At 49.3% G+C, this 12,718-nt stretch overlaps 1 protein-coding gene across 1 annotated transcript; it reads left to right on the forward strand.

The window, feature by feature from the left end:
• The first annotated feature begins 8,181 nt into the window (after nucleotides 1–8,181).
• Nucleotides 8,182–11,389, forward strand: LOC119923961 (normal mucosa of esophagus-specific gene 1 protein-like). The gene is made up of 4 exons (XM_038743108.1): nucleotides 8,182–8,219; nucleotides 9,056–9,139; nucleotides 10,376–10,436; nucleotides 11,321–11,389. Exons 1-4 carry the CDS (start codon nucleotides 8,182–8,184, stop codon nucleotides 11,387–11,389), a joined length of 252 nt encoding a protein of 83 aa, XP_038599036.1.
• The last annotated feature ends 1,329 nt before the right edge of the window (nucleotides 11,390–12,718 follow it).

Genomic DNA, 12,718 nt, shown 5'->3' on the forward strand with positions numbered 1-12,718 from the left:
CCTCTTCTTGGAACTGAAGGGGAACTAAGGCCGTCAGGCACAGGGGAACCAAGGATGGGAGGCAGAGCTGGACCAGGGCAGGTTGGCAGGGGAGACCAGAGCCAAGAGGTGGGGGGCGACCAGGGCAGAGAGGCATAGGGGGACCAGGACCTGGAGGCTGGGGGTGACCTGGGCCCGGAGGCAGAGGGGGACCTTGGCCGGGAGGCAGAGGAGTACCCGGGCTGGTAGATGGTGGACCGAGGCTGGAAGTTAGAGGGGGACCAGGGCCAGGAGACAATGGGGTACCTGGGCCGGGACACAAAGGGGGGCCAGGGCCGAGAAGTGTGGGGGACAAGGTCAGGGAGGCAGAGGGGGACAAGTTCCGTTAGACAGGGGACCAGAGACGGGAGGCAGAGGAGTACCTGGGCCGGGAGACAGTTCGGCCCGGGGCTGGGAGGCTGAGGGGTAGTTGTGCGAGGAGACAGTGGGACTAGGGTTGAGAAGCAGAGAGGAACCAAGGCCGAGAGGCGGGGGGCGACCGGGTCAGAGAGGCAGACGCCGGCCAGGGCCGGGAAGCAGAGGAGAAGTAATCATGATGATGGTATTTATTAAGGCCTTACTGTGTGCCAAGCACCGTACAGATGCCCTGGGGTAGATACAAGAAAATCAAGTTGGATACAGACCCTGTCCCATTCAGATTCATTCATTCAATCGTATTAATTGAACACTTACTGTGTGCAGAGCACTGTACTAAGCGCTTGGAAAGTACAAGGTGGGAACATATAGAGACGGTCCCTACACAATAGTGGGCTCACAGTCTAGAAGGGGAAGACAGAGAACAAAACAAAACATATTAACAAAATAAAATAAATAGAATAAATATGAACAAATAAAATTAATAGAGTAATAAATATGTACAAACATATATACATATATACAGGTGCTGTGGGGAGGGGAAGGACGTAAGGACTGGGATATGGGGAGGGGGATGAGGGCGAGAAGAAGTAGGACGCTCAGTCTGGGAAGGCCTCCTGGAGGAGGTGAGCTCTCAGTAGGGCTTTGAAGGGACCTCAGTCTAAACTGGAGGGAGAATGGGAATTTAATGCCCACTTTCCAGATGAGGAATCTGAGGCACAGAGACGTTACAGGAACGTGACTACCAGCTCTGTTTGATAGTACTCTCCCAAGCACTTAGCACAATGCTCTGCACACAGTAAGTGCTTAGTAAGTACAGTTGCTTAAGGAACTTGCCAACCCCCAGCGGGCAGGTGGTGGAGCTGGAATTAGAACCTAGGGCCTCTTACTCCCAGGTCCATGTTCTTTCCTCTAGGCCACACTTTTCCCCTTGCTGCTTACCAATGCTTTTTCTCCTAAGGATTGGGTGTTTGTTTATCTTCTCCAATTTTGAGCATTGTCATTTTTTTTCTCAAGATTCAAACATGATCCCATTTTTCTGGTGTTAAACGTTCCACTTGTATATGAGCCAAATGGATTTTACATGACTCAGTGGGACAGTGGGTGACACAGTAAGGGCTTAATAGCTGTCGGCCCTGGTTAACGGCCTGAAGAGTGCTTGGTCTCTGTGGGTCTGAAAGCCACACTGTGGGGCACGGTATTTCAGGAAGCGGATAATGATAATAATAACGATGATATTTATTAAGCGTTTACTGTATGTCCATTACTGTACAAAGCGCTGGAGTAGAGGAAAGCTAATCAGGTTGAACACAGTCCCTGTTCCACATGGGGCTCACGGTTTCAATTCCAATTTTCCAGCTGAGGGAGAAGTCAAGTGACTTGGCCGAGGTCACCCAGCAGACAAATGGGAGCTGGGATTAGAGCCCAGGTCCTCCCGACTACCGGGCCCGGGCTCTATCCACTAGACCGTGCCGCTTCCCATAGCAGGATGGCATGTCGGCGGACGTAAGTCTTACAGCGATTGCTCTTTCCTAGGGAAGGCTTTCGATTCTGAAAATCAGCACTGAGAAAACTCCGCTGGGGGCGGATGTATCCTTGGAAAGTTTCTCAGCTCAGACCCACCAGTTCTTCGGAGCCGACCTCAGTAACCTGGGCCTAGAAGTGAGTTCCCACATGGGGGTCAGTTAGCACAGGCGTCAGAGCAGAGGAAGTGCTCAGGAAATACTGTGAATTGGAGGAGGTGCCAGCGGGAGAGCGGGGTCCACCCGGGAGAGGATTGAGACAGAGCTCGGTATTCCATCCTGACTCTGTTCCGATGTCCCGGGAGATCGGAAGCCTTCAGTCTGGACATCAGCTCTCCCTGGATTCCATCTACACCCCCCCCCACCCCATCCTGCAGGCAGCCATCCCAGGTGAACCAGTGGTTTAGGGGGAAGGCAGTTTCCCACCCCAAACTCCCCCCTCCCCTCCCCGAAGGCATCTCCCCCTGCCCTAGCCAACACAACGAACCGGACAATTCATTTTAGGTTTTGGTTATTTTGGTTCAGATTTCCCAGAGGGCTCAGGAAGCCTGAAGGATATTTGGAGGAGAATCCTGTCATTCTAGACTGTACACTCCTTTAGGGCAGGGAATGTGCCTGCTAATTTGGTTGTCTTGGATTCTCCCAAGTGCTTAGTGCAGTGCTTTGCACATAGTAAGTGCTCAATAAATAGCATCGATTGATAGCTTTGCACACGTGTTTCCGAGGCGAGAGGTCCTTGGGGTGCCTCTCTCATGGAGAGTGCATCAGTAGTAACCACTGATTTAATGGTAAATTGGCAGGAAGATGACATTCATTCATTCATTCAATTATTTATTGAGCGCTTAGTATATGCAAAATACTGTACTAAGCGGTTGGGAGAGAGTAAAAAGACACATTTCCCTACCACCTCCCAAGACTGAGTTCTGAGTTTATTATTCTGTAACCTCTTGCTTGGAGCTGCTCCCACAGACTTGTTCCTAAAAGTGGGGTAGAAAGAAGCTTGACCTCCCCACCTGTTCCATCAAACTAACAGCTTTGCTCAATTCCCTTTAAGGCCGCCTTGCTGGCTCTGCAGGAGAACGGTCTGGAAGCCACCCCCGTGAAACAGGAGCACTTCATGAGATCCCTAGTGACCGTGCGACCATCGATACGCCAGAAAGACTTGGGTTTTTATGAAGGCTTACTTAGAAAACAAGAATTATTCTCTGATTTAGAGAAGCTGTAAAGACCTCCCTTCCATTGTTTGGTCCTGTGGACTGCAACCTCACATTTGGGTGGTTGACATTTGTGTCCGGGCGATGACCCCAGTGTTCTGAGGCACCGTCCACGCGTTCTTGTATCTGGGAAACGGCAATGTTTGCCTGCTTCTTTGTAAAGGACTTTAAATTATCGTTTGACCGAAACATGCCTGTCTTCATTTGAGGAGCCAGAATTCTCAGCCACCATTCAGATAGCAGTAATAATAATAATAATAATGGTATTTGTTAAGGTAATAGTCAGGGAATGTGTCTGTTTTATTGTTTCGTTGAACACTCCCAAGCGCTTAGAATGGTGCCCTGCACGCAGTAAGCACTCAGTAAATATGATTGGTTGATTGGCTTACTGTGTGCAGAGCACTGTGCTAAGCCCTGGGCAAGAGGACGCAGGTGGGACTTGGACAGAGACGCTCTCCCAAGGGAGTGCTCCATCTGTGACTCTAGGTCACATCGGGAACAAGTAGGCAAACATTAAAACAGCATCAAGGGCCAGGGACAATTACACAGTGAACAAAATCCAAGTTAAAGACTCTCCCATGCACTCAGAAGTCTTTTTCTTTTTTTATGATGTTTGTTAATTGCTTTACTACATGTCAAGTGCATTGTTCTAAGCACTAGGGTAGACACAAGCTAATCAGGTCGGATACAGTCCGTGTCCCACATGGAGCTCACAGTCTTAACCTCCATTTTCCAGATGAGGTGACTGGGCTCAGTGAAGTGACTTATCCCAGGTCATACAAACAAGGTATCCCAGGTCAGGAAAACAAGTGGCAGAGTCGGATTTAGAACTTGGGGCCTTATCCAGGGGGCTACACTGTTGCCCCTGGGAGTTGTCTATGCAACAAGCATGGGAATTTAATTCCACCCAGCACATATTTGGGCCCAGGTCCCCAATGTCAGCCACCTTTCCTGGTTGAGGGTTTTTGGAGTTTTCTTTTTTGGTATTAAGCACTTTTCATTCATTCAATTCTATTTAATGAGTGCTTACTGTGTGCAAAGCACTGTACTAAGCGCTTGGAAAGTGCAATTCAGCAACAGAGACAATCCCTGCCCACAATGGGCTCACAGTCTTGAAGGGGGGAGACAGAAATCAAAACAAGTAAACAGGCATCAATAGCATCAATATAAATAAATAGAATTATAGATATATAATTGTATATATAGATATATACACAGTAATAAATAGAATTATAAATATATACATACATACACAAGTGCTGGGGGGGCAGAGGAAAGGGGGACTTAGTCTGGGAAAACCTCCTGGAGGAGGTGAGCTTTCAGTAGGGCTTTGAAAGAGGGAAGTGTGTTAGTTTGGCAGATTTGAGGAGGGAGGGCATTCCAGGCCAGAGGTAGGGCCAGGGGTCAACGGCGGGACAGGCAAGAACGAGACACAGTGAGAAGGTAAACGGCACCAGAGGAGTGGAGTGTGCAGGCTGGGATGTAGAAGAAGAGAAGGGAAGTGAGGTAGGAGGGGGCGAGGTGATAGAGAGCTTTGAAGCCAATAGAAGTTTTTGCTTGATACGAAGGTTGGTAGGCAACCACATGCTATGTCCCGGGCACTTTACTAAACGCTGGGGTAGGTCCAAGCTGATCAGATCGGACACCGTCCCTGTCCTGCCTTAGCTCATGATCTTCATCTCCATTTTACAGATGAGGTGACTGAGCCAAAGAAAAATGAAGTGACTTACCCAAGGTCACGCAACAGAGTGTTGTATTATTAACCATATTTATTGAATGGTTACTACAAAGCACTGTGCTAAATGTCTGGGAGAGGACAATCAAACACATTCCCTGCCTACAACCGAGCTCACGGTCTATAGGGGGAGACAGATATCATTATATATAGATAAATAAATTACAGATATGTACATATGTGCTATGGGAAAGGGAGATAGGATGGGTGAAGGAGCAAGTATGAGTGGAAAAGAAGGGAGTGGAAGAAAAGGGCTGTCAGGAAAAGCTTCCTGGAGGAGATGGGCTTTCGATAAAGCTTTGAAGTGGGGGAGAGCAATTATCTGTATGAAAGGAGGAAGGGAGTTTCCAGGCCAGAGATAGGTTGTGGGTGAGAGGTCGGCAGCGAGAGATATGAGATTGAGGTACAGTGAGAAGGTTAGCAATAGGGGAACAAATTTACAAGCTGGGTTGGAGGAGAGTAGCAAGGTGAGGTAGGAGGGGGAGAGGCGATTAAGTGCTTTAAAACCAATGATGAGTTTTTGTGTTTTGTGGAGGTAGACGGGCAACCACTAGAGTTTCTAGTGGGGAAACAAGATCTGAATGTTTTTGAAGGAAAATGATTCGGGGAGCAGAATGGAGTATGGACTGGATTGGGCAGAGACAGGAGGCAGGGAGGTCAGCAAAGAGGCTGATACAGTAATCTAGGCAGGCTAAGATAAGAGCTTGTATTAATGTATTAATGTGGTAGATTGGATGGAGAGGAAGGGGTGACTTCTGGCAAGGTTGGGAAGGTAGAACTGACAGAATTTAGTGATGACTTGAATATGTGGGTGGAATGAGAGAGGAGTCAAGGATAATACCAAGGTTATGGGCATGAGAGACAGGAAGGATGGTGGTGCTGTCGGCAGAGATGGGAAAGGGAACAGGAGGACAGGGTTCGTGGGGGAAGAAAAGTTCAGTTTTAACCATATTAAGTTTGAAGTGACGAGAGGACATCCTTGAAATAAGAAGGAAATGCAAGACTGCAGAGAAGGAGAGAGATCAGGGCTGGAGTTGTAGATTTAGGTGTCATCAGCATAGAGGTAATAGCTGAAGCTGTGTGAGTGAATGAGTTTTCCAAGGAAGTGTAGATGGAGAAAAGACAGGGACCCAAAACGTAACCTTGAGGGACATCCACTGATAGGGGATGGGCTCAGAGGAAGCAGTGTGGTGAGGGAGGCCCCGCACTAACACCAGTGGGGCGAATGTCTGTTGGTTTTGGGGGGCCAGGAGAGAGGGGGCTTGGGAATGTACCACTGTCGGGCACAGGGTTTCTCTGGTGAGGAGGCAGGGGGAGGTAGAAACTTCCACTTGGAGTTCAGCCATCAAATGGGCCCAAGGAGGTTTCTGGGAATCAAATGACAAAGCCCAGAGCTCCTAAGTTTTCCATCTGATGGTGGAGAGTAGAGGGCAGGAGTTGGGGAACTAGCCCAGTCTCCCTTCTCCCCTTAGTACCATCCAAAGGAGGGAGAAGGTTCTGGAAGCCACTGGCAGCTGGTACAGTGACAGGGCTATGGAGGCCTGAAGTTAATCCCTGTCCGTGGCCGACTTGTCCTGCTCTACCTGGGTGATGTCTGGTGAGTGACTGATTTGATTCGGGGAGGGGGGACGACCAGTGTTTGGGGATGGGGGATTGTCTTTGAGGGGACCCATCCTCCAGGGACCAACAGGTGGCCATAGCCCAGCATGGAAGTAACATCCCTAAGGCATCCATCTGAGGCAGACTTGTTACAGCCTGCCGTGATGGTGGCGTCAGCCCCTCAAGACCCAGCCTAGTCGGAAATGATGCTAAAAATTATGGTATTTATTAAGCGGTAACACTTTGCCAAGTACTGTTCTAAGTGCCGGGGTAGATACAGATTTATCAAGTTGGACACAGTCACTGTTCCCCGTGGGGCTCACAGCCTTAATCCCCATTTTTCAGATGAGGGAACTGAGGCCCAGAGAAGTGAAGTGACTTGGACAAGGTCCCGCAACAGACAAGTGGCAGAGCCGCTTGTGGGAGAGTGGCAGAGGGGCATGTTGCTACTGCCCCTCCTTCCGCTCCTCAGGATGCCACGCCCTGGGCACACAGATGTCCACACGCCACCACGTCTGACTTGCTAACCTCAGGTGGCATCCGTTGTTGGGTAGGGACAGTCTCTATATGTTGCCGACTTGTACTTCCCAAGTGCTTAGTACAGTGTTGTGCACACAGTAAGCGCTCAATAAATACGATTGAATGAATGAAGGGCCACCCCTGCTGGGAACATTCATTAATCAAAGGCATTATTTCATTCATTCAATCGTATTTATTGAGCTCTTACTGTGCGCAGAACACTGTACTGAGCGCTTGGGAGAGGACAGTAGACAATAGGGCACGGGCTTGGGAATCAGAAGGACATGGGTCCTAATCCCAGCTCTGCCATTTACCTGCTGTGCGGTTTTGGGGAAGTCACTTCGCTTCACTGAGCATCAATTCCCTCATCTGTAAAATGGGGATTCAACACATGGACTGTGGTCCAACCTGATGACCTTGTATCTACTTCAGCGCTTAGAACAGTGCCTGACACAAAGTGCATATAAATGCCATTTTAACACAAATATAGTAAAGAGAGACTGGAGCTCTAATCCCAGCTCTGCCAGTGGCCTGATCTCTGTGACCTTGGACAAGTCTTCTCTTAGTTTCTTCATCTCCTACCCTATGAATTAATTAATATAGTTATGGTACTTCTTGAGCACTTACTCTGTTCTAAGCACTGAGGTAGATACAGACCTCCCCCCGACCTGCCTGCCCTGCCCTCAGCAGCTCTTTTCAAAGGCCACCCTCTCTCCTTTCTTCCTCATTAAAGGTATTTTGTTAAGCTCTTACAATGTGCCAAGCACTGTTCTGAGAGCTGGGGTTGATACATAGTAATCAGGGTTTCCCACTTGGGGATCACATCTTAATCCCCATTTTACAGATGAGGTCACTGAGACACAAAGAAGTTAAGTAGCTTGCCGAAGCTCACACAGCAGACACGTGGCAGAGTTGGGATTAGAACCCTTGGCCTTCTGACTCCCAAGCCCGTGCTCTTTCGACTGTCACGCTGATTTCCTCTCTTCTCCCTCTTTTCCTTTTCCCCTTCTTCCTCTCTCATTGCTCTCTCCTTCTCCTCTCACTCCTCTGCCCCACTCTTTCTCCCTGCCCCTACCTCCCTCCTGCCTCTCTCCCTCGCTCCTGGGCCCACTCCCTCTGCTCCCCTGGGGGCCGCCTGTCCCAGCCCGTCCTGACCAGACCCTCCCCTGTCTGCTTGCTCCCTCCTAGGCTGGCCACCATGGGCATCTTCCAAATCCTGATGAAGAAGAAAGAGGTCGGCAGTCTTCCCCTCCCTTGGCCCCTTCCCCTCTTCCCCCTGCCCCCGTCTGTTCCTTCGACTGGGCTTGGGGGAGGGGGGAGATCTCACCCCCACTTTCCTTATCTCCTCCCTCCTACTCCCCCCAACCCCGCCATCCCTATTTTCTCCTAACTTCCTTTGCCTCCCTGCTACCTCCACCTCCCTCTTCCCAAATCTCTCCACTGCAATTATCTTAACCTTCTTTCCTCTCCTCCACCTCTGCTCCTCCTCTGCTCCCTGCTACACCTACCTCCGTCCCCCACCTCTTTCTTCCCCAGTCTGTTTCCCCTGCTACCCCTTCTCTTGCCTCTTCCTCCCGCTTCTTCCCCCATTTCCTCCCCATCTCCTCCCTCCACCTACCTCTCCCCAAACTCCTCTCCCATGTCCTCTTACCATCCCCTCCCCTGCTAACCCTACCTCCTTTCCCCCACTTCCGCCTCCCCATTTTCTCCCCCCACTTTCCCCCATTTCCTCCTCTTCTATCCCTACCTTTTCCAAGTTCTTTATTCCCCTACCTCCTCACCATCTCCTTCTCCCACCTCCTTCTCCCCCATCTCCTCCCCCTGCTACCCTAACCCCTTCCTCCACACCCTCTTCCCATCTCCTCCTCTGCTACTCCTACCTCCTTCCCTCACTTTTTCATCCGCAATCTCCTCCCTGTTACCCCTATCTCCCCAACCCCCACCCCGGTTCCTTTTTTCGTCAATCTCCTCCGCCCTGCCACCCTTCCCCCTCCCCAACCCAGCTTCCCCAGGGCCACCTGACCCTCGACCCGGCCCCTGACCACCATCTGTGCCTTGGCTGCTCCCCATCACATCCCGCTGGCCACCATCGTCACCATCGCCGGGTTGAGAGCCATCTCTGTGTCCGTGTACTCTCTCTTCAAGACGGCCTTCATGTGAGTAGCAGGCCCCAGGACCTGTCCGGCAGTCAATCCACCAATCGATCAGTCGGTGGCATTTATTGAGCACTCACTGGGTGCAGAGCACTGCACTAGTGCTCGGGAGACTACAGTAGAACAATGCAACAGACACACACCCTACTTACAGTGAGCTTACAGTCTAGAGAGGGAGGCAGACAAGTATGAGAAGTGACAGATTGTAGCGATAGAAACCTAAGTGCTTTGGAATAGGGATGGACTATCAGTGCCTTAAGGGGCATCCATAGAGCAACTACTCTCCCTGCCTTCAAAGCCTTATTGGAGGCACATCTCCTCCAAGAGGCCTTCCCCAACTAAGCCCTCCTCTACTCCCACTCCCTTCTGCATCTCACTGACCTGCCCCTTTATTCATCATCCAACCCCGACAACTAGCTCCACAGCATGTAGGTACATATCTGTAATTTATTTCTAATTAATGTCTGTCTCTCCCTCTAGACTGTAAGCTTGTTTTTTAGGGAGTGAACACGTCTGCTAATTCTGTCGTACTGGGCTCTCCCAAGCACTTAGTACAGTGTTTTGCATACATTAAGTGCTTAATAAATACCGCTGATTGATTGATTGATTCAGTTCTTGTCCAGGGCTGCTGAGGTTTGGTGGGGTTGAAGGAGAGTACAACATAATTAAATCAATCAATGGTATGATCAATCAATTAATAAGCACTTGCTGTGTGCGGAGCACTGTACTGTTTGGGATTACAAGAAAACAATACAGTCAATCAATCTATGGTATTTATCAAGCACTTACTGTATGTAGAGAACTGCACTAAGTGTTTGGGAGAGTACAATAAACAGAATCGGTAGACACATTCCCTACCCACACCGGGCTTGCAGTCTGGAGACGAGCAACAATCAATGCTATTGATTGGGTTCTCTCTGTGTGCAGAGCACTGCATTAAGTGCTTTCGTGAGTACAATATAACAGATTTGGTAGACACGGTTCCTGCCCAAAACAAGCTTAGAGTCTAGACACGAGTTTACAATCGATGGTACTTACTGATCTCTTACTGTGTGCAGAGCACTGCACTAGGCGCTTGGACGAGTACAATATAACAGAGTTGATAGACACGTTCCCTGCCCCCAATGAGCTTCCAGTCTGGGGCGTGGGGTGGCGGATGGGAAGTTCAGAAATGTCATTTTCAGGGGGACACTACAACTGCTTAGCGTCTTTCCTAACGGATGCCATCTTGGGCTTCAGCCTCAACAGGTCCAAATATCCAGAGCCATGGGATAACGTAGATCCTACCCAGCCTCAAAAGGTAGCGGACCCACCTCCACCCCTTCTTCTGAAGGGCCCCTCCGTCCCCCGCTGAACAATGGCAGGCTCCTTGACCTGATGACCTTGGTCCTGAGCCCAATCCTCTCAGAGGAGCAGCTGCCCGCAGCCTCCCTGCCCTGCCCTGACCTGCCCTCTGGGCCCGGGGAAGAGGGGCATTGGTGCCACTTCTCTGTGTGTGGGTGGGGAAGGGAGGAAGCACGGGGGCATTTGGGCAGGGTGGGCCGGTCGATTTGGGAGAGCAGGTGGGCCAGAAAGGCCATCTCCTGGATCTTTATGATCACAATCTGACCCAGGGATGAGGAGGGACACTGTGGGAGTGAAACAACCATTTTGTTTTTGTTTTTAATGGCATTTGTAAAGCACTCACTATAGACCAGGCACTGTACTAAGCATTGGAGTAGATACAAGCTAATAATAATACGCTTACTATGTGTCAGGCACTGTACTAAACTTTAGCATGGATACAACCTAATCTGGCTGGACACATCCATGTCCCACGTGGGGCTTACAGTCTTAATTCCTATTTTACAGGTGAGAGAACCGAGGCACAGATTAGGAAATGGACTTTTTAATGCTATTTGTTAAGTGCTTATTCTGTGCCAGGAACTGTACTAAGTGCTGGGGTAGATACAAGCTAATCTGTTTGGACACAGTCCCTGTCCCACATGGGGCTCACAGTCTTAGTCCCTATTTTACGTTCCCTGCCCACAGTGAGCTTGCAGTCTAGCAGGGGAGGCAGAGATTAATAGAAATAAATAAAATACAAATATGGACATAAGGAGCTTAGGAATCTTAGGATCTAGAATAATGTATTCTCCACGGTTGCGGTTCCTGGAACACCGGTTTTGTCTCTCTGCTCTGCAGTTACTCTCGATTAACCAGCAGTGGAAACCCATCGAGGAACTGCAGAAGGTGAGAAGGCTGACCAGGTGACAGAGAGACCGAGCCTCCAGCCCCCACCCCCCGGGAATCCAGAGGAATCACCTCTGCGCAAATTCACTTTCCTAACCAGCGCACAGAGATACTTCTGCTGCATTCTGGTGGTCATCCGTCAATCTGGGGGCCTTTTTGGTCCGGGGTCTCCCACCCCACGGAGGGACCACCTTGCAGGCTGGCGACCGGACAAGTGGCATCCGACCCTAACCCAGCATTCCCAGTTTGGCGTCCACGGTCTTCTCTGGAAAGGTCAGTGGTGGCCTCCCCTGCTTCAGCCTTCTTTGTGTGGAAATGGGTTCGCATCTACTGCTTTGTGAGGTGGATTGAATAAAATCTGTTTTTTTCCCCAAAATACAAGCAGAATGCATGCTTCCTCATTCAGACAATTTTAGCTCATCCAAAGGAAACACATTCTGAAAAAAAGAAACACCCACAATTCACAGTTAGGGAATTTAGAATGTCAGAAATCATTCATTCATTCATTCAGTCGTATTTATTGAGCACCTCAATGTGTACAGAGCACTGTACTAAGTGTTTGAGAGAGTACAGTAGAATAAAAAATAGACACATTCACTGACCACAACAAGTTTACAGTCTAGAGGACCTGGGTTCTAATCCCAGATCCCCCATTTAAGAATTGTGGTAAACAGCATGGCTCAGTGGAAAGAGCTCGGGCGTGGGAGTCAGACATCATTCTTTCATTCATTCAATCACATTTATTGACCACTTACTGTGTGCATAGCACTGTACTAAGGGCTTGGGAAGTACAAATTGGCAACACATAGAGACGGTACATACCCAACAGCGGGCTCACAGTCTAGAAGACATGGGTTCTAATCCCAGCTCCGCCACATGCCTGCTTTGTGACCTTGTGGCCAAGTCACTTAACTTCTCTGAGACTCAGTTACCTCATCTGTAAAATGGGGATTAAGACTGTGAGCCCCCCGTGGGACAACCCGATCACCTTGTATCCTCCCAGTACTTCGAACGGTGATTTGCATATAGTAAGCACTTAACAAATGTCATTATTATTATTATTATTATTATTATTATTATTATTATTATTATTATTATTATTGTTATCGGACTTGTTAAGCCGTTAGTATGTGCCAAACACTGTTCTCTGCACAGGGGTAGGTATAAGTTCAACAGGTTGGACATAGTCTTTGTCCCACATGGGACTCATTGTCTAAGTAGGAGGGAGTAGGACTTCATCCCCATTGTACAGATGGGGTAATCGAAGGACTTCTCCAAGGTCACACAGCAGACAAATGCCAGAGCAGGGATTAGAACCCAGGTCCTCTGACTTCCAGGCCTGTGTTCTTT

The sequence above is a fragment of the Tachyglossus aculeatus genome, unplaced genomic scaffold (genome assembly GCF_015852505.1).
Source record: "Tachyglossus aculeatus isolate mTacAcu1 unplaced genomic scaffold, mTacAcu1.pri scaffold_75_arrow_ctg1, whole genome shotgun sequence".
NCBI lineage: Eukaryota > Metazoa > Chordata > Mammalia > Monotremata > Tachyglossidae > Tachyglossus > Tachyglossus aculeatus.